Source organism: Microchirus variegatus (assembly GCF_963457635.1).
Source record: "Microchirus variegatus genome assembly, chromosome: 20".
Taxonomy (NCBI): Eukaryota; Metazoa; Chordata; class Actinopteri; order Pleuronectiformes; family Soleidae; genus Microchirus; species Microchirus variegatus.
The window spans coordinates 678,258-704,415 of NC_139821.1; the positions used below are offsets into that span (position 1 = coordinate 678,258).

The window sequence follows — 26,158 nt, forward strand, 5'->3', positions numbered from 1 at the left end:
TTTGTCAAATTTTGGAACAATTTTTTTTCCCCACAAAATTGTCAAATTTTAGATGACATTGTATAGAATAACGTTTTGTCAAATTTTGGTCCCAAATTTTTTTTTCTAAAAAATTTTCAAATTTTGGACGACGTAGTATAGTATGACGTTTTTGTCAAATTTTGGAACAATTTTTTTTTTCCACAAAATTGTCAAATTTTAGATGACATTGTATAGAATAACGTTTTGTCAAATTTTGGTCCCAAATTTTTTTTTCTAAAGAATTGTCAAATTTTGGACGACATAGTATAGCATGACGTTTTTGTCAAATTTTGGAACTAAATTTTTTTTCCACAAAATTGTCAAATTTTAGATGACATTGTATAGAAAAACGTTTTGTCAAATTTTGGTCCAAAATTTTTTTTTCTAAATATTATTCAAATTTTGGACGACGTAGTATAGTATGACGTTTTTGTTAAATTTTGGAACAATTTTTTTTTTCCACAAAATTGTCAAATTTTAGATGACATTGTATAGAAAAACGTTTTGTCAAATTTTGGTCCAAAATTTTTTTTTCTAAATATTTTTCAAATTTTGGACGACGTAGTATAGTATGACGTTTTTGTTAAATTTTTTCCACAAAATTGTCAAATTTTAGATGACATTGTATAGAATAACGTTTTGTCAAATTTTGGTCCCAAATTTTTTTTTCTAAAAAATTGTCAAATTGTGGACGACATAGTATAGAATAACGTTTTTGTCAAATTTTGGAGCAAAATGTTTTTTTCCAAAAAATGGTCAGATTTTGGACAAAATAGTGTAGAATGACATTGAGGTAGAGGACATAGTATAGTATGTCGTTTTTGTCAAATTTTGGAATTTTTTTAAATTGTCACATTTTGCAAGACATAGTATAGTATGACGTTTTTGTCAAGTTTTGGACCAAAAAAAGGTTGTTCAAAAAAACTGTCAGATTTTGGACGACATAGTATAGTATGACGTTTTTGTCAAATTTTGGACCAAATTATTTTTTTTTCAAAAAATGGTCACATTTTGGAGACATAGTATAGTATGACGTACTACATAGTATAGTATGACGTTTTTGTCAAATTTTGGAACAATTGTTTTTTTCCCACAAAATTGTCAAATTTTAGATGACATTGTATAGAATAACGTTTTGTCAAATTTTGGTCCCAACTTTTTTTTCTAAAAAATTGTCAAATTTTGGACAACATAGTACAGCATGACGTTTTTGTCAAATTTTGGACCAATTTTTTTTTTTCAAAAAATTGTCAAATTTTGGACGACATAGTATAGTATGACGTACTACATAGTATAGTATGACGTTTTTGTCAAGTTTTGGACCAAAAAAATTGTCAGATTTTGGAGACATAGTATAGTATGTCGTTTTTGTCAAATTTTGGACCAAAATTTTTTCTCCAAAAATGGTCACATTTTGGAGACATAGTATAGTATGACATACTACATAGTATAGTATGAAGTTTTTGTCAAGTTTTGGACCAAAAAAATGGTTTTCCAAAAAATTGTCAAATTTTGGACGACATAGTATAGCATGATGTTTTTGTCAAATTTTGGACCAATTTTTTTTTTCAAAAAATTGTCAAATTTTGGACAACATAGTATACAAACGCAATGGTGTGTTGTATCAAGGTTTTTATTAAGCTTACTGTACAGTCCATCACATGAAAGTACACGTTTGCGCGTCATTGACAGAAAGGTTCAAGACCAATAGGTCACGAGAACTCGACTCAACTTCTTCTTATTATTATTATTAACAAAGCAACACGGGGAGAAGGAAGCCAAAGAAATACACGACGTGTGCAGGCAGGAGATCTAAAAGTGATTCAAAGTCACCAGATTTAACTTCAGTCTAATACAATATCCTGGTGGTTTTTGTCAGTGAAGGTTTGACCTAAATGAACTCAAAGTAATAAATAGGCGCTGGAGAAGCTGGAGAAGCTGGAGAAGCTGAAGAAGCAGTCACATTTGCAGAAGGTATTTAGTCTAGAGAGCTGCTTGAAAAAGGGATACAGAGAGAGCGAGGACATTTGTGGATGGGGGGGTGATGATGTTGCACTGAGTGGAAGGGAAGTATAATAATGATCTAAAAAAACCAACACAGATGAAGACGGCGTTAGAGTCGTCATCAGTCTCCTTACAAGTCTGATAAGAACGCTCGATGTGAGTTGGGGAACTGCTGAGAGTTAAAATCCGGGTCTTCCCTCACTCGTTTCTTGATGTCGGTTTTAACCTGAGAGAAAGAGCGGGGGAAAAAAAGTCATGATTATGTTATGTTATTCTGTATAAATGTAAGAAATTCTCATTTAAATCATACGTTTAACCTCTTCTTCCCCGAGTCCCTGCTCTAAAATGACACGCCCAAACAAAACAGAGTAAATCTCTGCCGTTACAAGCTCTATGTGGATTATATTGGTATCAAATTATAGATGACACTTGCGAGATTTCACTGTAGATGCCTCTGTGTCAGAGGAACAGCAGAAATGAAGGATTTGTTGTTCTCTCGCCTAAAAAAACATTGCATTTTAAAGCAAATATCACCTTTAAAATCTGCAGTAGGAGCTTAAAAACACATGGAGGTCATGTGACAACATGTGGACATGAGCTGTGCAAAGTCTGATGCTGCTGAAGTGAAGCAGAGTGAAATTACAGAGGTTTTATTAAAGAGATGTCTAGGCGTTCTCTCTGGTTTGGCACAGTTTGGCACCATCTGTGCCATTTGAGATTTCTTAGGTACCAAATTATTAAAACACATTACATTTTATTTACATGTCACTATTGGTCTAAAAAGAACTTGTTTTGAACAAAAAAAAATGCGGAGAGTAACAACAACTCCGTGACTCTGCAGCATGTTCAGTTACACACAGCTCCAGAATGATCAATCAGACCGGGATTTGAAGAACTACACTTCCCAGCAGCACCAAAGCATGCTGGGAAGTGTAGTTCTTCATTAGAGGTGGTTTTGTTTTGATAAACAGCAAAGGTAAGACAACATTTCTGCTTGGATTTCTTCAAAGTCAGTTGCTGTTTTGCAGTAAACTGGTCACCACACTCTGTGGATTCTCCGCTGTCCAGCTGACACGTGTTTTTATCGTTTACATAATCAAATACATCATAATTAGTGCCACTGGTTTGATCTGTCTGTGTTTCGTGAACTTTAGAATGGTTTATACGAGCTTTTAGCTGAGTTTCTGACCTTTCTGTGGTTACGCAGCATGTCTGTGTTTGTTAAAGTTAGACATGGTTTTATGACGGCAAGAAGAGGTTAAAGTAGGGCTGTAAAGATTAGAGCTTTCTCAGTATTGGTTTTTCAGGGCAGATATGGATTCACCAACTCCCACTATCAACATTTCCCTGTATATTAACTGGTGCTGATACGGTCACAGTAACAGGAAACACTTTGATTGTGACTCAGTTACCTGTTCTGCGTACGCTTCCTTCGTCTCGTCGGTGTCCAGGTCGTCCTGCAGCCTCTCAGCAGACGTGATGGGCTTCACTCCGGCCGTCCTCGCTGCCTGACTCACAGCGTCGGAGAGGGAGAGGAGGCTGGCTCCGCCCTGTCCCGTCTGAACACAAACACAGAATAAAACTGTGTGAGCACAAATACAGCGAGGACGTTCGACTCTGACCGTGTAACGAGTAATTCCGATTACATTACCTTTCTCCGTTTAGCCGGCATTCCTTGCAAATAGGCGTCAGACATCGGAGGCTGAGCTTTCATCTTCCTCTGAGTCATCATGTCACACCGGATGATGGGAACCCACTCCTGACACCACACACACACACACAACGTGGATTATGAGCACGAGAAGACACCGCTTTGATCATAGCTTCATCCAGTTGCTGAACATCAACATCAAGTCTCTGTACGGCTGTATTTCAAATTACCGTAACTCCTCGCTACTTCGTGCAATTCTAATCATTCGAACTGCCCCTGAAAGCTGTAAAACGGGGCTTTGTTGGTGCTGATGCCATTACATGCATTACGGTAATGACCGAGTGCTGCAGCTGCAGGCGGCGTTTGAGTGACAGAGGGAGGATTCAGTTTTTTGGTGCTGTTTCTTGGAGTTTAGCAACGTTTTAGAGGTATATTCTGTGTAAATAAATCCTAATCTTGTAAATAACAGTTTTAGTGTTTTTTCACAGCTTTCAGGTGCAGTTCGAATGATTAAAATTGCACGAAGTAGCGCAGAGTTACGGTAATTTGAAATACGCATGCGCCGCGGTGTCACCGGTGATCCGCGTGGTTGTAAAAGGGTTAAACAAACTCTTCTCTTGGAAATGATTTGTTTACCAGTTCAAAATGATGTGAACTACACTGTGATGTGTCACAACATCACGCACAAAGTTGCACTCGTCGTGGTTTATATCGTCATTTGGGTCACGACAGTTTGCCGCCTTTAAAAAGTAGAAGGTTTGGGAAAAAGCCCACAGACCCAGGTGGGCTTCCAAACAATTTGGCACTACTACTTTAGACTCTACTTAATTCAGGATTTAGTAATTACTAAAAGCACGACTGAAGTCTTCCGGTGCACCACTTTACGCAATCCAGATAGCTAGTAAATTCATAGTAATGTGCAAGCGGTTAGTCGTCACACTTTCATACGTTCACGCGATGCCGGCACAGCCGTCGGGAGCAACGTGGGGGTTAAGTGTCTTGCCCAAGGACACATTGCGTAGCATGTAGACGAGCAGAGCCGGGAATCGGACCCACAGTTAATGACGAAGAGAAAACTACTTCCTATAAACCCACTTGCACGGTCCTGTGTTTCCTGGTTCTGCACATTTTCAAACACAAAGAAATCAAACTTTAAAGTATAGTGTGATCTCTTACAGGGGGAACAGCAGCCGCCCAGGCCTCCGACTCTCCTGCAGACTCCTCGCTCCCTCCCTCGGCTCCTGCCGCCGCCGCCGCCATGTCGCCGCCTAAAGGTACGGCGCCTCCTGAGGTCCCCAGGTCCCCGGGCAGCACCCTGGTCTCCCGCGGCGACGGCCTCGTGTCGTGTGACACGGACATGGCCTCCTCTGCTGTGGTTGCTGCAGCTGGTGAGTGGGTGTCGCCGATCTGTGGCAGATAGAACCGTGCGATCAGGAAAGTAAAGTGTGAGTTTGTTTGGAAGGATCTTAAGAACACATGCTGCTGCTGCTGCTGCTGCTGCTGCTGCTGCTGCTGCTGCTGCTGCTGCTGCTGCTGCTGCTGCTGCTGCGCTGCTGCTGCTGCTGCTGCTCACCGTAGCATGTGCTCGCTCAGGCTCTTGTGTGGCAGTCGCAGACGACTGATCCGTCTGTGAAAGAATGTCATCCAATATTCATTAGCCGTCCGCAGTAACAGGAGATGTAAACACCATGAGATGAGGAGACTGCTGTGTTTGTATCTAACGTGTTGCGTTCGTTCATTCAACAGATGAAGGAAACGCACACAGGAAGTCAGATTCTTACTCAGTTTCAAATATAAGGTCCATACATTCAATTATTGCATTTGTTTTTGAGCCATTACCTGTGTGTGAACGATGTAGTTCTGGATCTGCTCTGGTGTGATGGGGATGTGCTCCAGAATGACCTGCAGCCTCATGGTCATCATGCTGGTCATCCAGTTGACCAGACTGGGACTGATGTCACTGGACATCCTGCGCTGGAACCGCAAAACAACATACGTTTGCTTTAAAACAGAAGAAATGTTCTACTCTCTCAGATTCATCTTGTTAAATGTGAACATGTTCTGGTTTCTTTGCTTCATATAAGAAAGAAATCATTATATGTTTTCTGCTTTGTCTTGTTGCTGAAAATTAAGGAAGTTTGTTGCTACTGTTACTTTGTTTCCTCTACCAGCAAGTTTGAAAGGTTTTATTCTGTAACTTCAGTGTTTGACAGAAAACTGCAGCCAAAAAAATGCTAGAGATAATCAGTCATGTTACTGAATGAACACATGACTGTATACATGACAAAGCACTAACTTATTTGTACTGTTATCTTTTCTTTTGTTATTTTGATTTATTTTAAGTGTCTTTGAGTTTCCTACAGAAATGTGATGTGTCATTATTATTATTATTATTATAATAATAAATAGAGAAAAGTCCTTACAATTCTGTGGTTGATGACTGCAGTGAGAGCTCTCTGGTCTCCTCTCAGACAGTGCAGGTTCAGGCCCAGACACTCAAACAGCGCCTGGTTACACATCTGCAGCAACCTGGGCCCAAACGATTCATCTGGAATAAAGACATTTTACATCATTACAAAATCCTTCTAATAATCTAGCGGCAGATGTTCTGCTTTGACACTTTGAGTAACTTCTTCATTCAAAAAACATTGTTAGAGTGAAGAACAACAACAAAAACATTTACCTGTACAACGCAAAATGTGTCCGGCGATGCGAGTCAGCTGCTGTCTGAAGAAAGACATGTTGGTCTGAGTGATATCGACGCCGTCCAGCACCGTGACGGACGACTCTCTCTGAGGGCGTTTTTAAAAAGAGACGTTACAATTCACGACAGAAATATAAATCATCTATGTATTCAAAAGAATTGAGCGCCGACTATAGGTCAGTGCTCAAAAACCTGAATTATCCCTTTAAAGGTGAATTTAAAAGACTTTCTTCCAATTCCAGTGAATTCACTTGTACTCGTGTATTCAAATGGACTTTGTGTCGTAAATGGTGAATGAAAAACAAAACTCAGGTTTAGTTAATGGCTTTTTCTTTGAGGTAAATAATATTTTATGGTGTTGGACATTATTAAGTAGTTTTTAATTAATCAGTGACAGTTTCTTCTTAAAGGGCTGGTCAGACCCTGGACTGTGACACAACTCATATTTATAGGCAATTTCATTCTTTCTTAGACGAGTAAATATCCTTTAAAAAGCCAAAGAAATAAACAAACAAGGTATTATCTGAAATAAATTGTATACAAGTGAAACAAACTTTCCATGAGGCCAGAGAAACAACCCGTTATATTATTGATAAGCCATATACACAAATATTGGTTTGATATAGTCCTAGTTCCTTATTTTTAAGGGCTGAGGATTGAACATGTCAGACTTACAAAGCTCTCAGTGATGTACTCCTCCAGCTCGTTGACAAGACTTTCAGCAGCCTCCTGAAACAAGACAACGACCGTGAACAAAAGGAGAGGACAACATAAAACTAAACACTTACGAGCCAATGATAGACATTTAAGGCTGGGTAATACGTCTGCAAAATGAATTTGAATTACAGTGATGTTGGCGTCAGTGGGCTCTCTGCCACTGAGGTAGTTCTGGGTGAAGAACTGAGACAACTGAGGCTGGATGCGACTCAGAGGCTGGTGCTGACCATGAAGCAGCATCACCAGGTCTGACATGGTGAAGGTCTGGCACACCAACATCAGCAACTCCCCAAAGAACCCTGGGAACCAAAAATAAATTCATTAAGTAAAACGGGTGATAAGGTTAAGGTGATAAATACAAGAAAAGCTCCGTGGTGTTCTTCACCGGTGGGATCCTCAGGACTGATGAAGATGTTGGTCGCCTGCGAGAGCCTCTGCATAAACTGAGCGATGCTCTCCGTGTCGTTCTGGGCTTGGCCCAGGGAGCCCATCATGGTGCTGAGGACGCCGCGGACGATGCCCGTGAACAGCTCGGGATTGAGGGGTTCGGCCGCTGCGGAGGGGTTAGGAGTCGGGTTGGTGGGTCCTCCTGCACCGGGAGCTGGAGTCGTTCCAGCTGGAGGAGGAGGTGGAGTAAAGACGGGCTGGGCCTAGAAATTAAATTAGAAGGAGTCATTTTGTTTTCTTCAAATAGAAGCGAGTTGAAACAAACAAACAAACACATGCTGCGAGGACACATTTTCTGACACGTTCAAACACTGACCTGCTGCATGAACTCACTCACTCCCTGAATAAAGGCAGGGACACCAGAGGTGGTCACAGTAATGGAGGGGGCCCCGCCGGGACCGGCACCGGTCGCACCGGCAACCCCCAGGAGAGAGCCCAGGAGCTGGCTGAGGTCTGGAGGCACCTCCTGGGCCTGGGGCTCGGCGGGGTTGCTCTCAGGTTGGCCCGGTGCACTCGCAGTAGTGTTTGCGGTGGGAGGAGGCGTCGGGCCGGAGGTGGCGAAAGAAAAGGACGAAGAGGAGGACGAGGAGGTGCGAGAGGAGGAGGAGAAAGAGGAAGAGGAGGATGTGGACGTGGTGGAGGATGTTGAGGACGCGGGACCACCTGTAGAAAAAGCAGTTATTGATTTATTTTACAGGGTTAATGTACGGTTATGTTATTACTGCTGCTAAAATAAATATAACTCAGTCTCACCGGCTTGTCCTGGCATTAGAAGTTGTCCCACTAGTCCACTAATCATTTGGTTGAGAGCAGCGGGGTTGAAAGGCTGTGGGAAATATTTCTCGTTTGGTCATATGTTGACAATATTATGACATCATAAAAACAGGGATCATATCAGAAACTCTCAAACAAACCTGTCCCGGCTGCTGGCCTGGCATGGCAGCCCTCACATTGATTGTGGTTCCCCGGGTGCCAAAAGCTGGAGGAGGGATATTTGGTGCAAACGGAGGCCGAGTGAACACAACTCTGGCCTGGGGGCCGGCGTGGGGTGGTGGAGGGGGGGCCGTGGGGGTGGTGGTGGGCGTGTTGGGACCCGTGGTGGTGGTTGAGGAGTTGGCGGTGGAGTTGTACCCGGGAGGGGTGGGCTGAGGTGGAACCGGCTGGCCGGTGGCGGCGGCGGTGGCGGCGCTGGTGGCCACGGCGGAGGCATACTGGCTGATCTGCTGCATGAGGTTACGCATGAAGTCGGGGGGGAGGGCGCCTGAGAGCAGGAGCAGAGCAGCGAGTCAGTGACAACTACCAGCAGAAAGACTTTAATTGTGAAGAAATTCATGTTTTTGACTACAGCAGATAATCTGTAAAACAGAGTTTCTGCACATTTTCCATTTCAAAATTCCATACTTTTCCAGACTCAAATTCACAGACTTCTCTGAGGATTTTTCAGTCAATATCAAACACCTGAATACCAATTGTTAGATGCTTATTATGTAAATAAATGGTTTTAAAATCCTGCACTCTTTTTCATGAAGTCAGCCCTCGGAAAACGTGACCGACAATAGGTGGCGTATGTAAAATATATATATATATATATATAAATAAATGAGAATCACAGTCAGTAACAGTAACCATGGTAACTCGACACCATTCTACAGCCAGCTCGATTAGTTCCATATCATTCACAGGTCAGCTACGTTGCGTTAGTAACTTGTTTTGATTTGTATATTTAATTTTAGAAAGTGAGATAATAGTCTGGAAACAATACAAACATGTTTCCATAATTTTTCCGTACTTATCCAGACCTGGAAATTTCCATAAATTTTTAAAATTATCAGTCGATAACCATAAAGTAAAAATTGTTAGTAACATGCACTCAGACACGGTACAAGGACCTATTGTTCTTATTTATATTATTGTATTATGTTTCTATATAAACCCATATTGCTGAACATTTTTTAATTTTCTATTTAAATAAAATTGAAAAGCTTGTGTTCTTCTACTATATTGTCAAGTATTGTATACAGACAACATATTATCCTCTCAGTTACCCAAGCCTACAACAGATTAATCGTAAATAATCCTTATTTGCAGCGCTGAAATAAAATGACGAGACTTTGTGAATGAAACTGTGAAACAAAGAGTGGTCTTTACCTGGTTGTCCAGGTATTTGCTGACCAGCTGCTGCAGGGTTTGCTCCTGGACCTGAACACACAACACACAACATAAAGAGCTTGAACTGTTTTCTACAATACTAATATACACGCCTGTAAACTCTCTATAGACGTGCATTAGCACTGACAGAGGGGTTTTATGAGATTCAAGGCAATAAATCAGACAATTCCAATTGTTCATTGTTATCAGTCAGTTAATGCTTGTGACAGCAGAGCATGAAACACACAGAAGCTTCAGCGTCACTCAGCATTAACCCAAAACCGGCTTAGAAGATTGAGCATTCAATCAGTGGCGGGTAGGGGACAACACACCGTCCGTGTTCATCTGCATCATGACCACCGGGACTGCCTGGTGGCTGATCCTGATGACCCGGGGGCCGGCCTGTCCCTGTCCCTGTCCTGCCTGCTGATTAGACGGGGAAGTCTGTGGGGGGGTGGTCTGTCCCTGACCTGCCTGCTCTGGCTGGCTGCTCGACTGAGCGTTAGGGGCTTGTCCCTCAGCGCTGTTCGGCCCAACAGTCACTGTGGCACCCAGGTTCATCTGGTGGAGGAGAGACAATCACAGTTAGCCTTACAATGAAACACGAGGTCCATGGTTCTGAAACACTTCCAAGTCATCGTTATACCTGGACGGCCGTCGGCGAATATAGACATGTGTGGGGGAGAGGGGGAATATACTGTAGCAGGTGTTTGGAAAAGGTTGCAATAGAGCACCAGATGTCATGAGACTCAGTTTGTTCACAGCACTATCATGGCTGGAAAAGACGCCATTAAAATCAATGAGACGGGTGCAGAGTTCAACCTGTGGAAGATCACTGAGCACTTAAATCCACAGAGATCAGACTGACTATATCTGGGTTAGGGTTTACTTCTAGAGCTGCAACTAATCGATTAATCTGTCGATTATTTTCTCCATTAATCGATGAATCGTTCGGTCCGTAAAATGACAGAAAATGTTAAAAAACGTTGATCAGTGTTTGTCAAAGCTGGAAAAGATGATGGTCTCGAATGTCTTGTTTTGTTCACAAACCAAAATGATTTCTTTGTTTATGTGGAGCAAAGAAACCAAGAAAATATACACATTTAAGAAGCTAAAACAATCAGAAATCTTGTTTTAATCATGAAAAAAAGCTTCAAACCGATTAATTTAGTAATCGATTAATAATGGATTCATGGATTAATCGTTTCAGCTCTAGTTACTTCACATGTGTCTTATTCTGCTCACTATAGCACTGATTCACCTCCACTGTCTCTCTAGATCTTTCAAGTAATAACAGGTCAGTATGACTCTCTAAACGTGGGAGTTCCCGATCCTGATATAGGTTAGTGTTCGCTCACTTACTTGCACTGGGATGTGGTGATGTACGGCTCCGGGCATAGAAACCGGGGTAGAATAGTGGGAAAAGGGTCGGACCACGTGCAAGTGTCGGGGCACGGGGCTCATGAGGTTCAGTCGCAGATCACTGAGGGCCACGAGGGCGTTTCCAAGGAGACGGAGACACTCCATCGTCAGGACAAGAGTCCGCTGGTCCTCCTCTCGCTCCTGTTGGAGAGAATAAACAATAAGCTTGAACCATCTTTTTAATAAAGGTCTAAATGATCTAAAATAAAAAGTTGGCCAAAACTATTTATATACAGTGAATAACAAATACATAAGGATATCTTAAATACAGGAAATATGTACGCAGTATTAAAAAACAGAAGACTTTCATGAAGTACTTAATGTGACTTACACGTGAACAATAGCAGGATCCTAACTCTAGCAACTGGTTAAAAACATACATTGTCCTACTTTTTTATATTAGAAATATCTGCTGTCAAAACGTTCAGCTTTTTGGAAGCTTGTTCCTCACATCATTCCATTTAAAATGCCAAAGATCACAGAATATCACACAAATCATAATTGTGCATTAGCAAAGCCATTTCCAAGAGAAAAACACCAGTCTTTTCATATTTTTTTTTGCATGGCAACAATCCCAAGGACACTGCTCATGCAGCATTAGCTGATAAATCCGCAACAGTCAAGGACTGAGGAACACAGTGTCAGGCAGTGTGTGATGAGCTGGACAGAGAAATAAATAAAAACAGACTCTGGGAAGTGCAGAATCATTTGCCATAAGACTATTTACTAATGATTACATTATTTTAGTGCACATATTCCCAGTATTTTCTGGATGTAGCTTAACAAGGAGACTGAAAATACTGATGCTCATGAAAACTAAAGCTACTGGTGGCCTCATACTTTACTAGACTATAGTATTGTATTTCAGGTATATGTATATGAATATGTTGGACGTCTTACTGTATTGTTATTGTATTCTGCAGTAGTGGCTGCCTCCAGTACAGTGTGAGCTCTCTGGATGAATGGCTGAAGTCTCTCCTCGACCCTCCGCAGCTCAGACAACATCTCGGTCAGCTCAGTGGGACTGGGATGACTGCAGGACAAAAGCAAATCAAGAGGAGTCACGATAAAAGACTCCGTTAGCTCTGTGAGTGTCCTTGTTAAGTTCACTTGACATACAAGGGTGTATGTCGAGTCAAATGAAATACCAGAGCTGCTTGTGTAAATTCTCACAAAAGTGAATGAAAAGATGTCGTACTTGGGTGGAGGATGGACTGTTGGTGCCTCGGTCTGTCCAGGAGTGGCATGTGGGGGTGGGGGAGTTGTTGGAGGGGGGGAGGTGTCCATGGGCTGGGAAGGAGAAGGGGTCGAGGTGGTAGAAGAAGAGGAGGGAGGTGGGGGTGCCACAGGAGGAGCAGCAGCAGCAGCAGCAGCAGCAGGCGTGGCTTCTGTTTGGGTGGTAGAGTCGCTCGGCCGAGCCTAAAAACGAGACGACAGACACATTTGTTACCATTATTGCAGCCATTTCCCTTGAACTTTGATAAAGGAATAATAATAATAACATGTACCTCCATTCGCTGGATGACATCGTTCACGTCCCTCAGCAGGTTTTCAGCCAGCACCAGCCTCAGCCTCGGCTCACTCTGCATTGGCTGGTCCATGTCAATGTGAACATTCACAGAACCATTGCTCTGACACGGAAAAGGTGACAAATCACCACACGGTAACGTCAAGAGGGGATAACGATTAACCACGGGCAACTTAAAGACAATAGCTGGATACAAGCATTTCTAAACTTAAACAGAGTGGAACCCTAACTTATGTCATTTGGTGAAAATGAGTGTTTCATGTTAAAAACATTGACAAACCATAAAACAGTAGTAACTTACCCCGGTGCTGGTAGTGACTCGAGCATTTCTGGCATTTTCTCCCACCATCTGCTGGACTGACATCTAAACAAAATAATTTACACACTTTCAGAATCAGCAGACAAACATTTTATAAAAAAAAAATAAAAAAAAATAAAAGGCTGAGCCGTTATTTCTTACACAGCTCATAAGAGGGAAGTTCTAGAATTGGAAAACAGCTTATACATCATGTTATATATTCATTGTATATTTACACTTCATGTAAAATGCTCATTTGTTGATATAAGATAAGATAAGATTGTCCTTTATTTGTCCCACAGTGGGGAAATTTACAGTGTCACAGCAGCAAGACAGTAAATATAAGGATAATAAATAATAAACATGCATTTACAAGAAAAGTACAATATAAAAAGATATCAACACTAAGATTATTTAAAAAGTTAAATAGCATAGAATGTATAGTGAACATAACAGACAATTTCCAGAATACATACAGTATGGACTAGATATTTACATTATAGACAGTATATTGCACATGGGATATACATTAAAAGGCATTTAAAAAAAAAATTGTGTTGGAGTTTGCAAAATTTTCATTTTATATTTTGAGTGCATATCAGTTCCAAATATTGTTTATTGGCCTCATTAACTAGTAATAATCAATAGTGGACATACCTGTATCTGCTGTGGGTCCATGATGTTGACGGGGAGGTTGAAGGTGCCCAGCATTACATAGCTGTTAGCGTTACGATCGTGTGGAGGCACTTGGGACGATCCCTGGGAGGACGAGGAGGGCCCACCGTCCGCCGCAGTTCCTCCTGACCCTGAGCCGGGCTGAGAAGATGGAGGAGGAGGAGCTCGCTCCACCAGATGGATCACCTTGCCGCCCACATCTTGAACGAGAAGAGAGAACTACAGTTACACGTGCGCACATGAAATGTGTGTCTCGTTGAATTCAGTCGTTGAATCGATGACTTACTGTAGTCGACCAGAGTCCTTTCATCCTGTAGCACCCTGCCTTGGTAGATCAGCCTCTGTTTGTCTACAGGGATACCCACCGACGGTGCAATGTGCTCCTTGAACTCCTTCACTGTCAACTGCAAACGAATATGGTGGAGTAGACTTTAGTCAAACTGACTGACAATGAGATGAAAACGACTATGTCGAGTGTGTATCGATGGGTTTTACCTGAGCACCAACAGTGAAGGTCCTGCTTTGGGAGTCTAATGTTTTCACTGTTACTTCTATCTCTGCAGTTTGTTCCTCCATGATGTTCCTGATGGAAACATGTATGAAATGATAAGAGTTGTGTCAGTAATTTATAGTCACAAATAGCAGCTAATGACGTATTAGGATTGGTTTTGTTATTATTTATTGGCACAGATAAACAATGATGACACATCCCTCTCACGATCGATGTACCTTCTGGTGTTTTTATGTAAATGTTAGGATGGTGTTTTCTTCATCAAACTACAGCTAAATGACGCGTCTGTTAAATGTTTGGTTTATCCAGACTTGATTCAGATTTCACTAATCCCAAACGGCGAAATAACAGTAATCTGCCAATCGGTTCGCGTTAGTTTTATCAAACGAGTGAACTTACGCGTAGCTATTTTAAATTAAAAATGTCTTATGCGTTGATCTGATAGCATTCAACAGCCGATTTATCAGTTACTTTCCGCTGGATTACTATCATGAGTTAGCTTAGCTTAACTTGAAAGGCATGAAGGCGTTTGCAAAGAAGGCTAAGCTACCAGAGCTAAATGCTAATCAACGTAAAACGTCACAGAAAACACGGTCGACGGTTCCCGTCAGTTTTCCCCGTACCTTAAAGTCGCACTAATCTTTCAGTTTATCCAGTGTCCGCTGCTGCTTCTTATCACCGAAGAAGACGTTGTCATTCACTTCCTAGTGTAGCTCCAGTACTTTGGCCAGAAGCTACTAGGTAGCACTACGGATGTGACGTCAAGACGACACCGGAAGCACTGCGTCAACACCACCGGAAGCACTGCGCGCAGGGGTGAAGGAAAAAAAATGGCGAACCTCGTAGAAGCGACATCTCAGCAGGTGTTTGACGACTTTCTGAAGAAAGCGGGGAAATGTCTGACCGTGGTTCACTTCCAGGCGGCCTGGGCTCCTCAGTGTGTCCACATGAACGAGGTCATGGCGGAGCTGGCCAAAGAACACGCGAGCACCACCTTTGTGAAGCTGGAGGCGGAAGCGGTGCCTGAGGTGTCCGAGCGCTACGAGATCTCCTCCGTGCCCACGTTCCTGTTCTTCAAAGCCGGGCAGAAGGTGGACAGCCTGGACGGGGCCCACGCTCCTCAGCTGACCCAGAAGGTGCAGCGGCTGACGGTGAGCGGGAGTCCGGCTGCGGCTGCGGCTGCGGGAGGGAGCGGCGGCGGCGCAGACGTGAACCAGCGGCTGGAGAAGCTGATCAACGCGGCGCCCTGCATGCTCTTCATGAAGGGCTCCTCACAGGAGCCTCGCTGCGGCTTCAGCAGACAGATCGTCTCCCTGCTCAAGGAGCACAACGTCCAGTTCAGCACCTTTGACATCCTGTCCGACGAAGAGGTTCGACAGGCGCTGAAGACCTTCTCCAACTGGCCCACATACCCTCAGCTCTACGCCAACGGAGAGCTCATCGGGGGCCTGGACATCGTGAAGGAGCTGGCTGAGTCTGGAGAGCTGGAGAACACCTGCCCCAAGGCCGTCACGCTGGACCACCGTCTGAAGACCGTCATCAACCAGAGGCCGGTGATGCTCTTCATGAAGGGCGACAAGGAGAACGCCAAGTGTGGCTTCAGCAGGCAGATCCTGGAGATCCTCAACGGCACCGCGGTGGACTACGACACCTTTGATATTCTGCAGGACGAGGAGGTCCGTCAGGGCCTGAAGACCTTCTCTAACTGGCCCACCTACCCCCAGCTCTACGTGAACGGGGAGCTGATCGGAGGTTTGGACATCGTCAAGGAGCTGAACGGGAGCGGAGACCTGGTGTCGGTTCTGAAGGGAGAATCGTAGATGCGCCTAGATCCATTTGACGTGTTAGCAGAGACGAGACGAAAGTGCCAGGAAGACGAAGAGGAGTTGGGATTAATCATCTAAATACTCTGATCCAGGATACTGTAGCTGCTGGATCTGGATTCATCTTCTGTTTTAGGTTGTGAATAAAACAATAAAACAGCAGTTAACATTGGCTTTATTGAGATTATTGGGGAATATGTTGCACAAAACATCTTCACATATGTTGACACCGACCTGTCGTTGGTCCTTTCTTTTAAATTCCCTTTCTTGCAGGAACAGCCGACTACTGTGTGTTTCTCACTTCAATCCGTCTTCCCCGTGTTTACAGAGGCTGTAAATTTAACATGTTCATATTGACTCAGTTCTAACTGTTCACACACCAACACTTTTGTTTTTTCATCTGTACAAACTGTGTGATTAAACAATGCAAAACAAACCTGAACATTCTGTTGATGCTCCACTAAATTCTACTTTCAAAAAATGTAAATATCCAAATGCTTCTAATGGGTTCAGAGATAATAAAATGGAAAACATTGATTCAAAAGTGTGTTACAGCTGTGCAGTGGATTTACGACATCATCAGAGCTGCACACGTTCTATCACGCATCCTTCGTGCCCGTTCACGTGGTCTTGCTCAAGGACACGTAGGCACAGTAAAGCCAGGAATCAAACCCACAACATTCATAGTGGATAATAAAAATGATCACAGATACAGATCTATAGATATTACTTCATCGTACAGACTTGTGCAGAGTAAGAATCACAAACCTGAATCTGTAAGTTTTTTTACAGCTGCATTTATTCTATTAATTAACATTTTCATACAAACAGCTAATTCTACACTAAATTAAGCATCATTATTGTATATTCAATGCCAAAATGCTGAAGTAAAAACTTTTTTACACGCAAATTCAAGTGTGATTATGAGAGCTAGTGACTGGGTTTGCGTGATTTTAAGAAATCTGTGCAAATTAACTCAACTCAACTTTATTTATAAAGCACTTTAAGAAGCCGTAGCTGACACATGACAACAATAAACATGTTAAAACAATAAAAACAATACGCTATATATTTGAACGCAGAAGAATAAAAATGTAAGAATGTAAAACTAAAGTATAAAGTATTTTATTACAACATTATATCAAGGCTTTATTTCTGTGTCCTGTAATAAAATATAAATGACAAAAGTACATTTTCCATTTGAAATAAGTTATTTTAAATAAATCTTATCAGAAATGCTCAGAGGTGCCACATAGAAATGCTATAAATACCACATATTTTTTTCACTAAAATTAGAAAAGGAAAAAGGAAAGTGAAATGCAAACATGCTTTTTACCCTGAAACAGGAACAGGAAGTGATGTCTGAGGCGTTTGGGACAGAGATAGAGACAGAAACTGTGGTGGAAAAAGGACGAATATATAGGACAGAGGTCTTTTCCCAAACGCTTCCTCGTGTCATTGAACCGAGTGACGTATATATATATATATATATATATATATATATATATATGGAATTATGTGGCATTTGTCAGGACCTCATTCATTTGATTGGTAATCAAACACCTTCATGATACAGGTTTGATTCAAAGGAACAAAAGAGAAAACGGGGACAGCACCTTTAACCACCTACACAAAGGCCTACTTTCAGGCGTGTACGTAGGTGTGTGTAGGTCTGTCTGTGTGTGTGTGTGTGTGTGTGTGTGTGTGTGTGTGGAGGATAAAAATAAGGTGTGACAAAAAGAAAAGTGACATTTAATTTCATCCAAGAGAACTCAGCCTGGTGAGCCGGGGATGTCCCAGGGGAACCCGAACGTTTCATACACAAAAATACTTTCACTGTTGTTTTTGTCATCGTCAACATCTCAAATGTAGACTTTCACATCTTTTCTGAGCACAAATGACTGAATATTTGTATTCACTGTTGTTAAAAGACCAAATCAAACTGCTTTTTTACTGCAACTTAGGGTGATTTTTAAGCAAACTGTTGGCTCTTTCTGTCCATTAAATCCAGGACTAATGTGGGACACAGTGAGTGCGTTTACATGCACCCTAAAAACCTGATTATTATCGGGTTTTTGTAGTAATCTGGTTATTCAAGTGCTCGTGTAAAAGGAATTAACTTATTTCATTATCAGTTTATTACTGTTAAAGGCGCCATATGTAAGAATGTGGCCAAAAACAGTTACTACATTCAAATTCAAAACACTGAGGTCTTTTAGGTTTTCATTTTCTGACGTAACTGGCAACCCGTGGTTGCTCGGCAGCTGAGACTCTACTGACTGCAATGATTGGTAGACGGCGGTAGGTGGCGCCACATGACGCCAAAAACATGATTTCAAAACATAAACATGATTTGCAGTCTGCAAAATATAATATTTAGTCTGTACTGTTGTTGTTGGCGAGTTCAGTTTGTTATGAACATTATTCCTGAGTCTCTGTGACATATTAGGAGGATTTTATCATTTATTACATAATTCACCTTTAAGGTTTTTTAAAAACCTGTTGAACACAGTTAGGTTTGTGTCAATAATCTGATTTCTTAGAGACGTGTTTACACCTTCAACGCTTTATTTTCCGTTATCGTCTTTTTAGTGTGTATGTAAACACACTCAGTTACAGCAAACACATTATTGCTCTGGATGTGGATGAGTTTCTTACACTGCAGCAGTTTGACAATAAATCTCTAAGTGGAAATGTAGGACATGGTTTAACTTCAATAACTATTAAATAAATAAGAAAATATATAAAGAAAAATACAACTGAATTATCAGTGAATTAATTATTATTATTTTGCGACCAGAAAATGTGCATCAGTGTACGAAAGGATGTGACAATGGCAGACACATTAAAGTCCATACCTTTCCAGGTTAAGGTTCTACCTGGAACCCTTTTGGAGGGTTCCACCAAGAACTCTTTTAAAACCCTTTATTCAGGAAAGGGCTTTTAATGGGTTTTCTGGATCAAAATGGTTCTTACTGGAACCATTAGTGTTACCAAGAACACTTGAAAAACCATTTTCTTCAGGAAAAGGGTTTTTCAGAAGCAAATGGTTCCAGGTAGAACCTCAGCCCTTGTAGAAGAACCCTTTTGGAACCCTTATTTCTAAGAGTGTAGAGAAAACCTGTTATATGTTTGTCTTGTGCTGACGTTTGTGTCACTGAGATTTAATCTGAGGACTGAAGTCACTAAATAACACATTTAAACTTACGGGTTAACGACACCAAAAGTACTAAACCACACATTTAGTTATTTATCTATTAACTGCTATTAGTTTTCACAGAAACAAGTCCATGCAAATTATATTTAACAAACAAAATGTTGAGTTGTTAAACCAACGTATTCATCTGAACAGAATCTTGAGTTGAGAGTCAAAGGGGAGTTCATTAAGTCTAGGACATGAGATTATTAGCACAAAATATCACTGTTCATATAGACATTAGCATAATTTAGTGATATTTTTAAGTGGAACCTGCCTAAAGTTAACAGCATCAACTCTGTGGTGCAGATATAGGCAGTGAATTCTCTCATCAAATATCAGATGGAAGGAACAATGTGCAGAAAAAGTCCCCGTCGTAGTTGTTTGTGTATAAATATGTGAATCCACAAAGCAGCCTCCGCTGAAGATACTGTGATGATGTGGAGGAGGTGGAGGAGGTGGAGAGAGTGGAGAGAGTGGAGAGAGTGGGCTAACAGACAGAAACAACATAACATCCGTCTTTCATCTCACAGACACAAAGAACATTCAATCGAATTGAAGTGAGAATTCTTTGACTTTGGTGCTTTTCCCTCTTTGCTCTGGTCTGAGTGGAAAAGACGCGTTTGGTTTCACGGACACGACGATGAAAGGTTCACGTTAACGCTCGTGTTGGTGGATCAGTTTCATTCCACCTGCAGAGCAAAGACCTCTGTGTGTCCACATGTGAAGACACCTACGCCACAGCCTCACCACAGCTCTCTGTACATCACTCTGAGTCCATGTTCAAGGGGAAACCCTGAAAACTCATCTGTTAACTCTTCTGTCATGTTTCTGACAGAGAAGCACATTCACCTGGACACTGAGATCACACACACACACACACACACACACAGGTACGTTCTTTTACTTCACTTTATCTCTGATATTGAGTGTGTTTTTGTTCTTTCAGTGTTTTTATTCACTTGAGAATCAGTTTGAGTTGTTTGATCATCCTGATTCTCTGCAGACTTAAATCTAATTTCAGTGCAATGTTAATAATTCATTCATTCTTAATTACTCTTAATTACTGTCATTTATAAAACATGTTGAAAATGATCATTATTATAAGGCCTTTTAGCACATTTGACAGCTTAGATAATGATAGACCCGTTTATTATTATTGAATTAATTAGAATTGTTTTTATTTAATTTTTTTATTATTTGTATTAGAAAATTACATTTCTAAATATTTTTTTATTATATTATTTTATTATTTGTTATTTTTTTATTAGAAAAATACATTTCTAAATATTTTTTATTATTGTTTATTAGAAAAATAAATTTCTAAATATGTTTTATTATCATTACTTTATTATTATTTTTTATTAGAAAACTACATTTCTAAATATGTTTTATTATTATTATTTTATTTATTTATTTTTATTAGAAAATGCATTTCTAAATATATTTTAATTATTATAATTTTTTATTATTAAAATACATTTGTAAATATTTTTTTATTATATAAGAATTTTTTTTAGAAAAATACATTTCTAAATTTTTTTTATTTTCATTACTTTATTATTATTTTTCATTAGAAAAATACATTTCGAAATATTTATTTAATTATATTATTACACTTTTTTGTCATTTTCAAAATAAGACATTGGGTGGAGTTTGTCTTTGAAGAGGAGCATTAACTTTAAAATAGCTCTATATAAAGGTGGCACACACAGGAAGTCAGAACATCTCTGGTGTCACAGTAAAGACTCTTCTGCTGCCACTGTTATCACAAATATACTGGTTTTGTAGGAGCTTAAGGATCATTACTGAAACCCTGAACACCTGCATCATTTGAACTCATGCAGACTTAGTGCCCAGGTTATCTGGAAAAGGAAATAAGACCACAGACTTTGAGTGGGTACACGTTTGTGTGTGGGCATCATGGAAACTGTGCTTGGGAACTGTGTTTTTAGGCCAAATATAGTCACTGTTATGAGGCCCACATGGTCATGCCATCCATCCATCCATCCATCCCTGTGATGTCATACCACCCCCAACCCTCGACGTATTATGTTATTATTACCTCGATATATTATATTAATGAAACAAGTTTTTAACAGTGTCATTTAACAGTGTAATGACAATTGAATAATTCAGCTGGGCGTTCAAAGTGTTTGTGAAGGTCACGTCAACAAGGATCAGGGTTTAAACTCCCATTAGTGACTTTAAAATACATTCATGTATGTATATATATACATATATATATATATGTATATATATATCACTATATTATATATTTAGCACTGCAGCTCTAAGGTTACAGTTTTCCACCTGGATGCAGACCGAAGCACTAAAGGTCTCAGTATGTGAATTGAGGTCATGGTCAGTGATGAGTCGTTAGTCACAGTAAAGTTTCACTTGGTGTCACTACACAAAACCACAGTGTGTACAACACACACACACACACACACACACACACACATACTCATGTAAAAATCCCACAGAGGCAACAACATGGTGACTGTGATCTGAAGTGTGTACAATGTAATGTTCATCAGTGTTTGTGGGACTTCTCCTCTGTTCACATGTACTTAAAGGTCAGTAGTTTTTATTGATTTATTTCGTTATTAGTGTATTTTATATTATAGAGAGATAGAGGGGGGGGGATATTGATTCTGTAATTCATTAGAACAACAATAGCATATAAGCAGGTATTAGTGTGTCTGTCTCTTGTGTAAACTTTAGAAACAGGTATTGGTGAAGTTTTACCTTTATTTAAGCAGGTAAATCCCACTGAGATGAAGAAGGAGACCTGGTCAAGATAAGATAGAAACACAAATAACAACAATAACAATTAAAACACAGAATAAAAGCAATGACACATAAATAAACAAGGCATAATAAAAAAAAATTGGATGACTAAAAACAAGCAGCATGTGATGGAATCAGCTTAAAATACTCTCACACTCGAGGAAATGACTTTTTCTAATAATCGTTCTCATGTTTCATGTAAATGTTAGAGAATCCACTGACCTGTGTCAGTGTGGGCATAAGGAACAGAAAACAACAGAATCATCGTGGGAACTAGAGTAACAGCTCCAGTACTTTGAAGTACAATCACATCACAAATATATGAAGGCAGTAGAACATAGATAAGGGAAGACCAGACATCCCATAACTCACAGTGTTAAAGGCTTACGTTTGTAAAGAACTTCAGTGAAGCATCAGAAGCAGAATCCACCGTAGGAAAACCATCGTCCAAAGTTGCATCTTACAGCTGAAGATCTCTGAAGATCTCTGAAGACCTCTGAAGATCTCTGAAGATCCCTGAAGATCTCTGAATATCTCTGAAGATCTCTGAAGATCTCTGAAGATCTCTGAAGATCCCTGAAGATCTCTGAAGATCTCTGAAGATCCCTGAAGACCTCTGAAGATCTCTGAAGATCCCTGAAGATCTCTGAAGATCTCTGAAGATCTCTGAAGATCCCTGAAGATCTCTGAAGACCTCTGAAGATCTCTGAAGATCCCTGAAGATCCCTGACGATCTCTGAAGATCTCTGAATATCCCTGAAGATCCCTGAAGATTTCTGAAGATCTCTGAATATCCCTGAAGATCTCTGAAGATCTCTGAAGATCTCTGAAGATCCCTGAAGATCTCTGAATATCTCTGAAGATCCCTGAAGATCTCTGAATATCTCTGAAGATCTCTGAAGATCCCTGAAGATCCCTGAAGATCCCTCTCCTCCCCTTCCTTTAAAAGTGTGTTGGAGGATCTACTGTGTGTAGCCTTCAGTTAGCATCAAACCTGAAAGTATGTTTAGTTTGTCCATTGTGGGCGACTGTAAAACATGATGTTCTAAAATAAAGATCATTCTTCAACAATTCGTACAATCAGGTGATTATACCTTCAGGGTAATTCATTCTAATTCTAATTCTGATCTTCTATCATCACAGGATGGACAATCACTCAAAGTCCTCTCACAAACACCTGCTGCTGTTGCAGACGTGGTGTGGTCTCCTCACCGTTGCCGTGGTGATAATGGCTGCGTTTCTCACTTCAATCAAACCCAAGTTGACGGAGGTTAGTTCACAGGTTAGAAAACAACAGCACGCGTTAATGTTCACGTTAATGTTCAAAGTTCAGAGTTCATATATAATAATATAACAGTTTAAACTGTGCCAAAGAGCTTGGAAAATTCTACTTTTTCATAATTTTAATTCTGAAACTCCCAGGTGGCCTCTAGGTGGCAGCACCATCATGAATGACATGGTTTTCCTCCATGGGTTTGACTCACTTCTTCAAACAGAAATCACATTCTCAAAACTCTAAGATCGTTTGCATTGTGTAAACAAAGTGTTTAGAAGGTTTAACATCAAACTCTTACTGTCGAGGAAACTGGAACCATCTTTATTCTCACACATAAAGTAACTTCCATACATCAACAACACAATATACTTAACCTGACTGTCAATTCATCCATTTATTAATGTTCAAACAGATTCATATATTATGGTATTGATGTTATTATTAGGTTCTTGACTTTTGTGCATGTGATCATTTACACTATGAAACGATGCTGACGTGTTTTGGAGAAAATTACCTTTAGACTCAACATCATCACTTTAGATCAGCAAAGATCTGTTCACTTGGAAATTGTGCTGACTGTAGGCTAACTGTGCTAACTGTAGGCTAACTGTGCTAACTGTAGACTATACCTGTACTTAATCACATGCAAAGATGTTCTCAGCCATTTGCAATATGACGGAAAGAATGCAAAACTAAATTGTGTTGTGAACAATTGTCCGTGTTATTTTGAGAAGATCATTTCTGTTTCAAGAAGTGAGTCAAACCATTGGAGAAAAGTCATAAAGTGCTTCAGTATTAGACAGAATAAGAGTTATTATATAATGCAGCTCAAAGCAAACATCAGGATTACTGTAATTATATTCACTGCAGACTTATCACATGTAGAAATAATGACATTTTACAGATTCATTAGATGAGTTTGACGGTGAATGGACTGGTGTTCTGTCCTCAGGTGATAAAGCAGTAGAAAATGAATAAATGAATGGATGTAGATACATTAAAAGCAAAGCTTAGATAGATAGACAAGCCTTTATTTGTCATTTTGCGTTTAGTACACAACCAAATATGAAGGTCAGGTGGAGACATGAAGGGACAAACCCCAACAGTCATGATTTGATGGTGGGAGGAAACTGGAGAAACCAGAGGAAACCCACACAGACACGGGGAGAACATCTGTGTATATATATATATATATATATATATATATATGGTGTAATATAAGTGTAATATAAGATGAATTATGAGGCAGAAATGCAGAAAATGAAGTGGTTTTTCTCTCTTTTCAAGGACAGAGTTTCTACAGCGACTCCTGACAACATCAGTCCAACAAGTGAGTTTCATCATGGTTCAAATCATGGTTTTGATCATTGAAGTTAAAAAGAAAGATCTTATTTACACAAACAAAGATTGATTTAACTCTCAGTTCTTCACTCTTTTCTTTTGCAGTGAACTCTCTGATGGCTTCTTTCAAATCAGCCGGTAACTTCAAACTTCAGTTCTAACACGTGAACAGACTGTGATGGTTTTTAATTTGCTGACCTTGAACTGAATCCTGTTGTTTTTCAGGATCGTCGCCGTCTTACGTCCAGCTGATCAAGTGTAAGTACGGCTGCACTTCCTCTGAACGTGCTTTTCAAAGTAAAAGGTACAACGATGCACAAAACAATAAAAAAATATATACAAGTACAACAGTAAAATAATAATATGGAATAAATCTAGTTAGATAATATGATATATTCTCATCTCAGTGAGGGCCATGGGGAAGAGGTGGGTTTTTCAAAGTTAATGATAAATAGCGTCAAACAGAAAAGTCTTAATCAGCCTAATTATATCATTTTATAATAATATAGTTTGGTTTTCAGCGACAAATAAAAGCAGTCAGTTATTTGACCTCAGAGCCGAGGATGAGCTGTGAAGATACAGAGGGAAGATGGTACGATCCATTAAAATCACTGATTCATTAAGAAAGTCACGTTTTCAGTGATTGACAGTGATGCATCAGTGAGATAATGTAGGTTATGATTTGGCACTAAAACACAAATAAAGAGTCCTATACTGATGATGCAGTATTGTGTAGTGATAACCTTCAGGTTGACAGACTTTGTATTTGTGTAGTTGTGTTGTGTGTAACTATTTTAGCTGCAGCATCATCTGTACAAACAACCACAAAGTTTCCCAGATCACTTTCACTTCGCCCTCATCACCAAACAAATGAGTCACAGAATGAGTCTCATACGCCGTTATTTTATCAGTTATGATTGATCATTATTCGACCGACGCCTGAGCTAAAAGTCGCAGATATCTATACAAACAGATAAAGATAATCTAATGATCAAGATCAAATAAGATGTGATACAATACAATGTGCTGTGATGCAACACAATAAACTTATGATACGATGCTATGAGATAAAATAAGATAATCTGTGATGTGTCCTTTGAATATTGTGTCCAATAACATTTAGTTTTTATCACAATAATCTAATCTGACAATAAATTAAGACACAACGATACAATAATACGATATAACGATACAGAAACGTTAGCTACGATACAATAAGTTTCACTACGATAACATGAGATTTTACAGAGTTACAGCAGCAAAGAAAGTGAAATGTAAAGGCGTTAAATAATAAACATGCATTTTAAACATCTATGAATGTGCAATAATAGAAATATATGAAACATTTGGATCATGAAAATAGAAAAGTAAATGAATATATACAGTATGAGCTTATTACTGAATTATTGAATTTAATCCCCGTCCAAATAATCATTAGTTAATGTCTGAGGGAAAATGTGCACAAAATCATTCACTGTCTCAATAAATAGAAATTATTTATTATTACTGTATAGTTAGTTTACATGCTTGTGTACCTTATTGTTAAGTGTTCTTTTAGTAAATCATGTTATTGTTGTCAGATTTAAACGGGCTTTAAATTCTA

At 39.9% G+C, this 26,158-nt stretch overlaps 2 protein-coding genes across 2 annotated transcripts; one reads left to right on the forward strand and one right to left on the reverse strand.

Moving 5' to 3' along the window:
• Nucleotides 1–1,648: 1,648 nt before the first annotated feature.
• Nucleotides 1,649–14,880, reverse strand: bag6 (BCL2 associated athanogene 6). Its single transcript, XM_083906892.1, has 25 exons — nt 14,750–14,880; nt 14,111–14,198; nt 13,902–14,019; nt 13,598–13,815; nt 12,944–13,006; nt 12,623–12,745; nt 12,313–12,533; nt 12,015–12,147; nt 11,055–11,255; nt 10,025–10,253; nt 9,693–9,743; nt 8,459–8,805; nt 8,298–8,370; nt 7,861–8,207; nt 7,483–7,747; nt 7,227–7,396; nt 7,056–7,109; nt 6,360–6,468; nt 6,100–6,224; nt 5,516–5,650; nt 5,250–5,303; nt 4,853–5,083; nt 3,677–3,784; nt 3,438–3,584; nt 1,649–2,251 (listed from the first exon to the last, which is right to left on the reverse strand). The coding sequence occupies exons 2-25, from the start codon at nt 14,189–14,191 to the stop codon at nt 2,156–2,158; spliced, it is 3,699 nt and encodes a 1,232-aa protein (XP_083763018.1). The 5' UTR covers nt 14,192–14,198; nt 14,750–14,880; the 3' UTR covers nt 1,649–2,155.
• Nucleotides 14,880–16,403, forward strand: glrx3 (glutaredoxin 3). Its single transcript, XM_083906893.1, has one exon. It carries the CDS (start codon nt 14,957–14,959, stop codon nt 15,944–15,946), a length of 990 nt encoding a protein of 329 aa, XP_083763019.1. The 5' UTR covers nt 14,880–14,956; the 3' UTR covers nt 15,947–16,403.
• The last annotated feature ends 9,755 nt before the right edge of the window (nt 16,404–26,158 follow it).

What these genes read in the sequence shown, in the direction of transcription:
- glrx3 (XM_083906893.1), top strand. Translation starts at nt 14,957, where the DNA reads ATGGCGAACCTCGTAGAAGCGACATCTCAGCAGGTGTTTGACGACTTT.
- bag6 (XM_083906892.1), bottom strand. Translation starts at nt 14,191, where the DNA reads ATGGAGGAACAAACTGCAGAGATAGAAGTAACAGTGAAAACATTAGAC. An exon ending in TCTAATGCCAGGACAAGCCG is followed by an intron (nt 8,208 to 8,297) that starts GTGAGACTGAGT and finishes CTTTTTCTACAG; the next exon opens with GTGGTCCCGCGTCCTCAACA. An exon ending in CCACTGACGCCAACATCACT is followed by an intron (nt 7,110 to 7,226) that starts GTAATTCAAATT and finishes GTCTTGTTTCAG; the next exon opens with GAGGCTGCTGAAAGTCTTGT.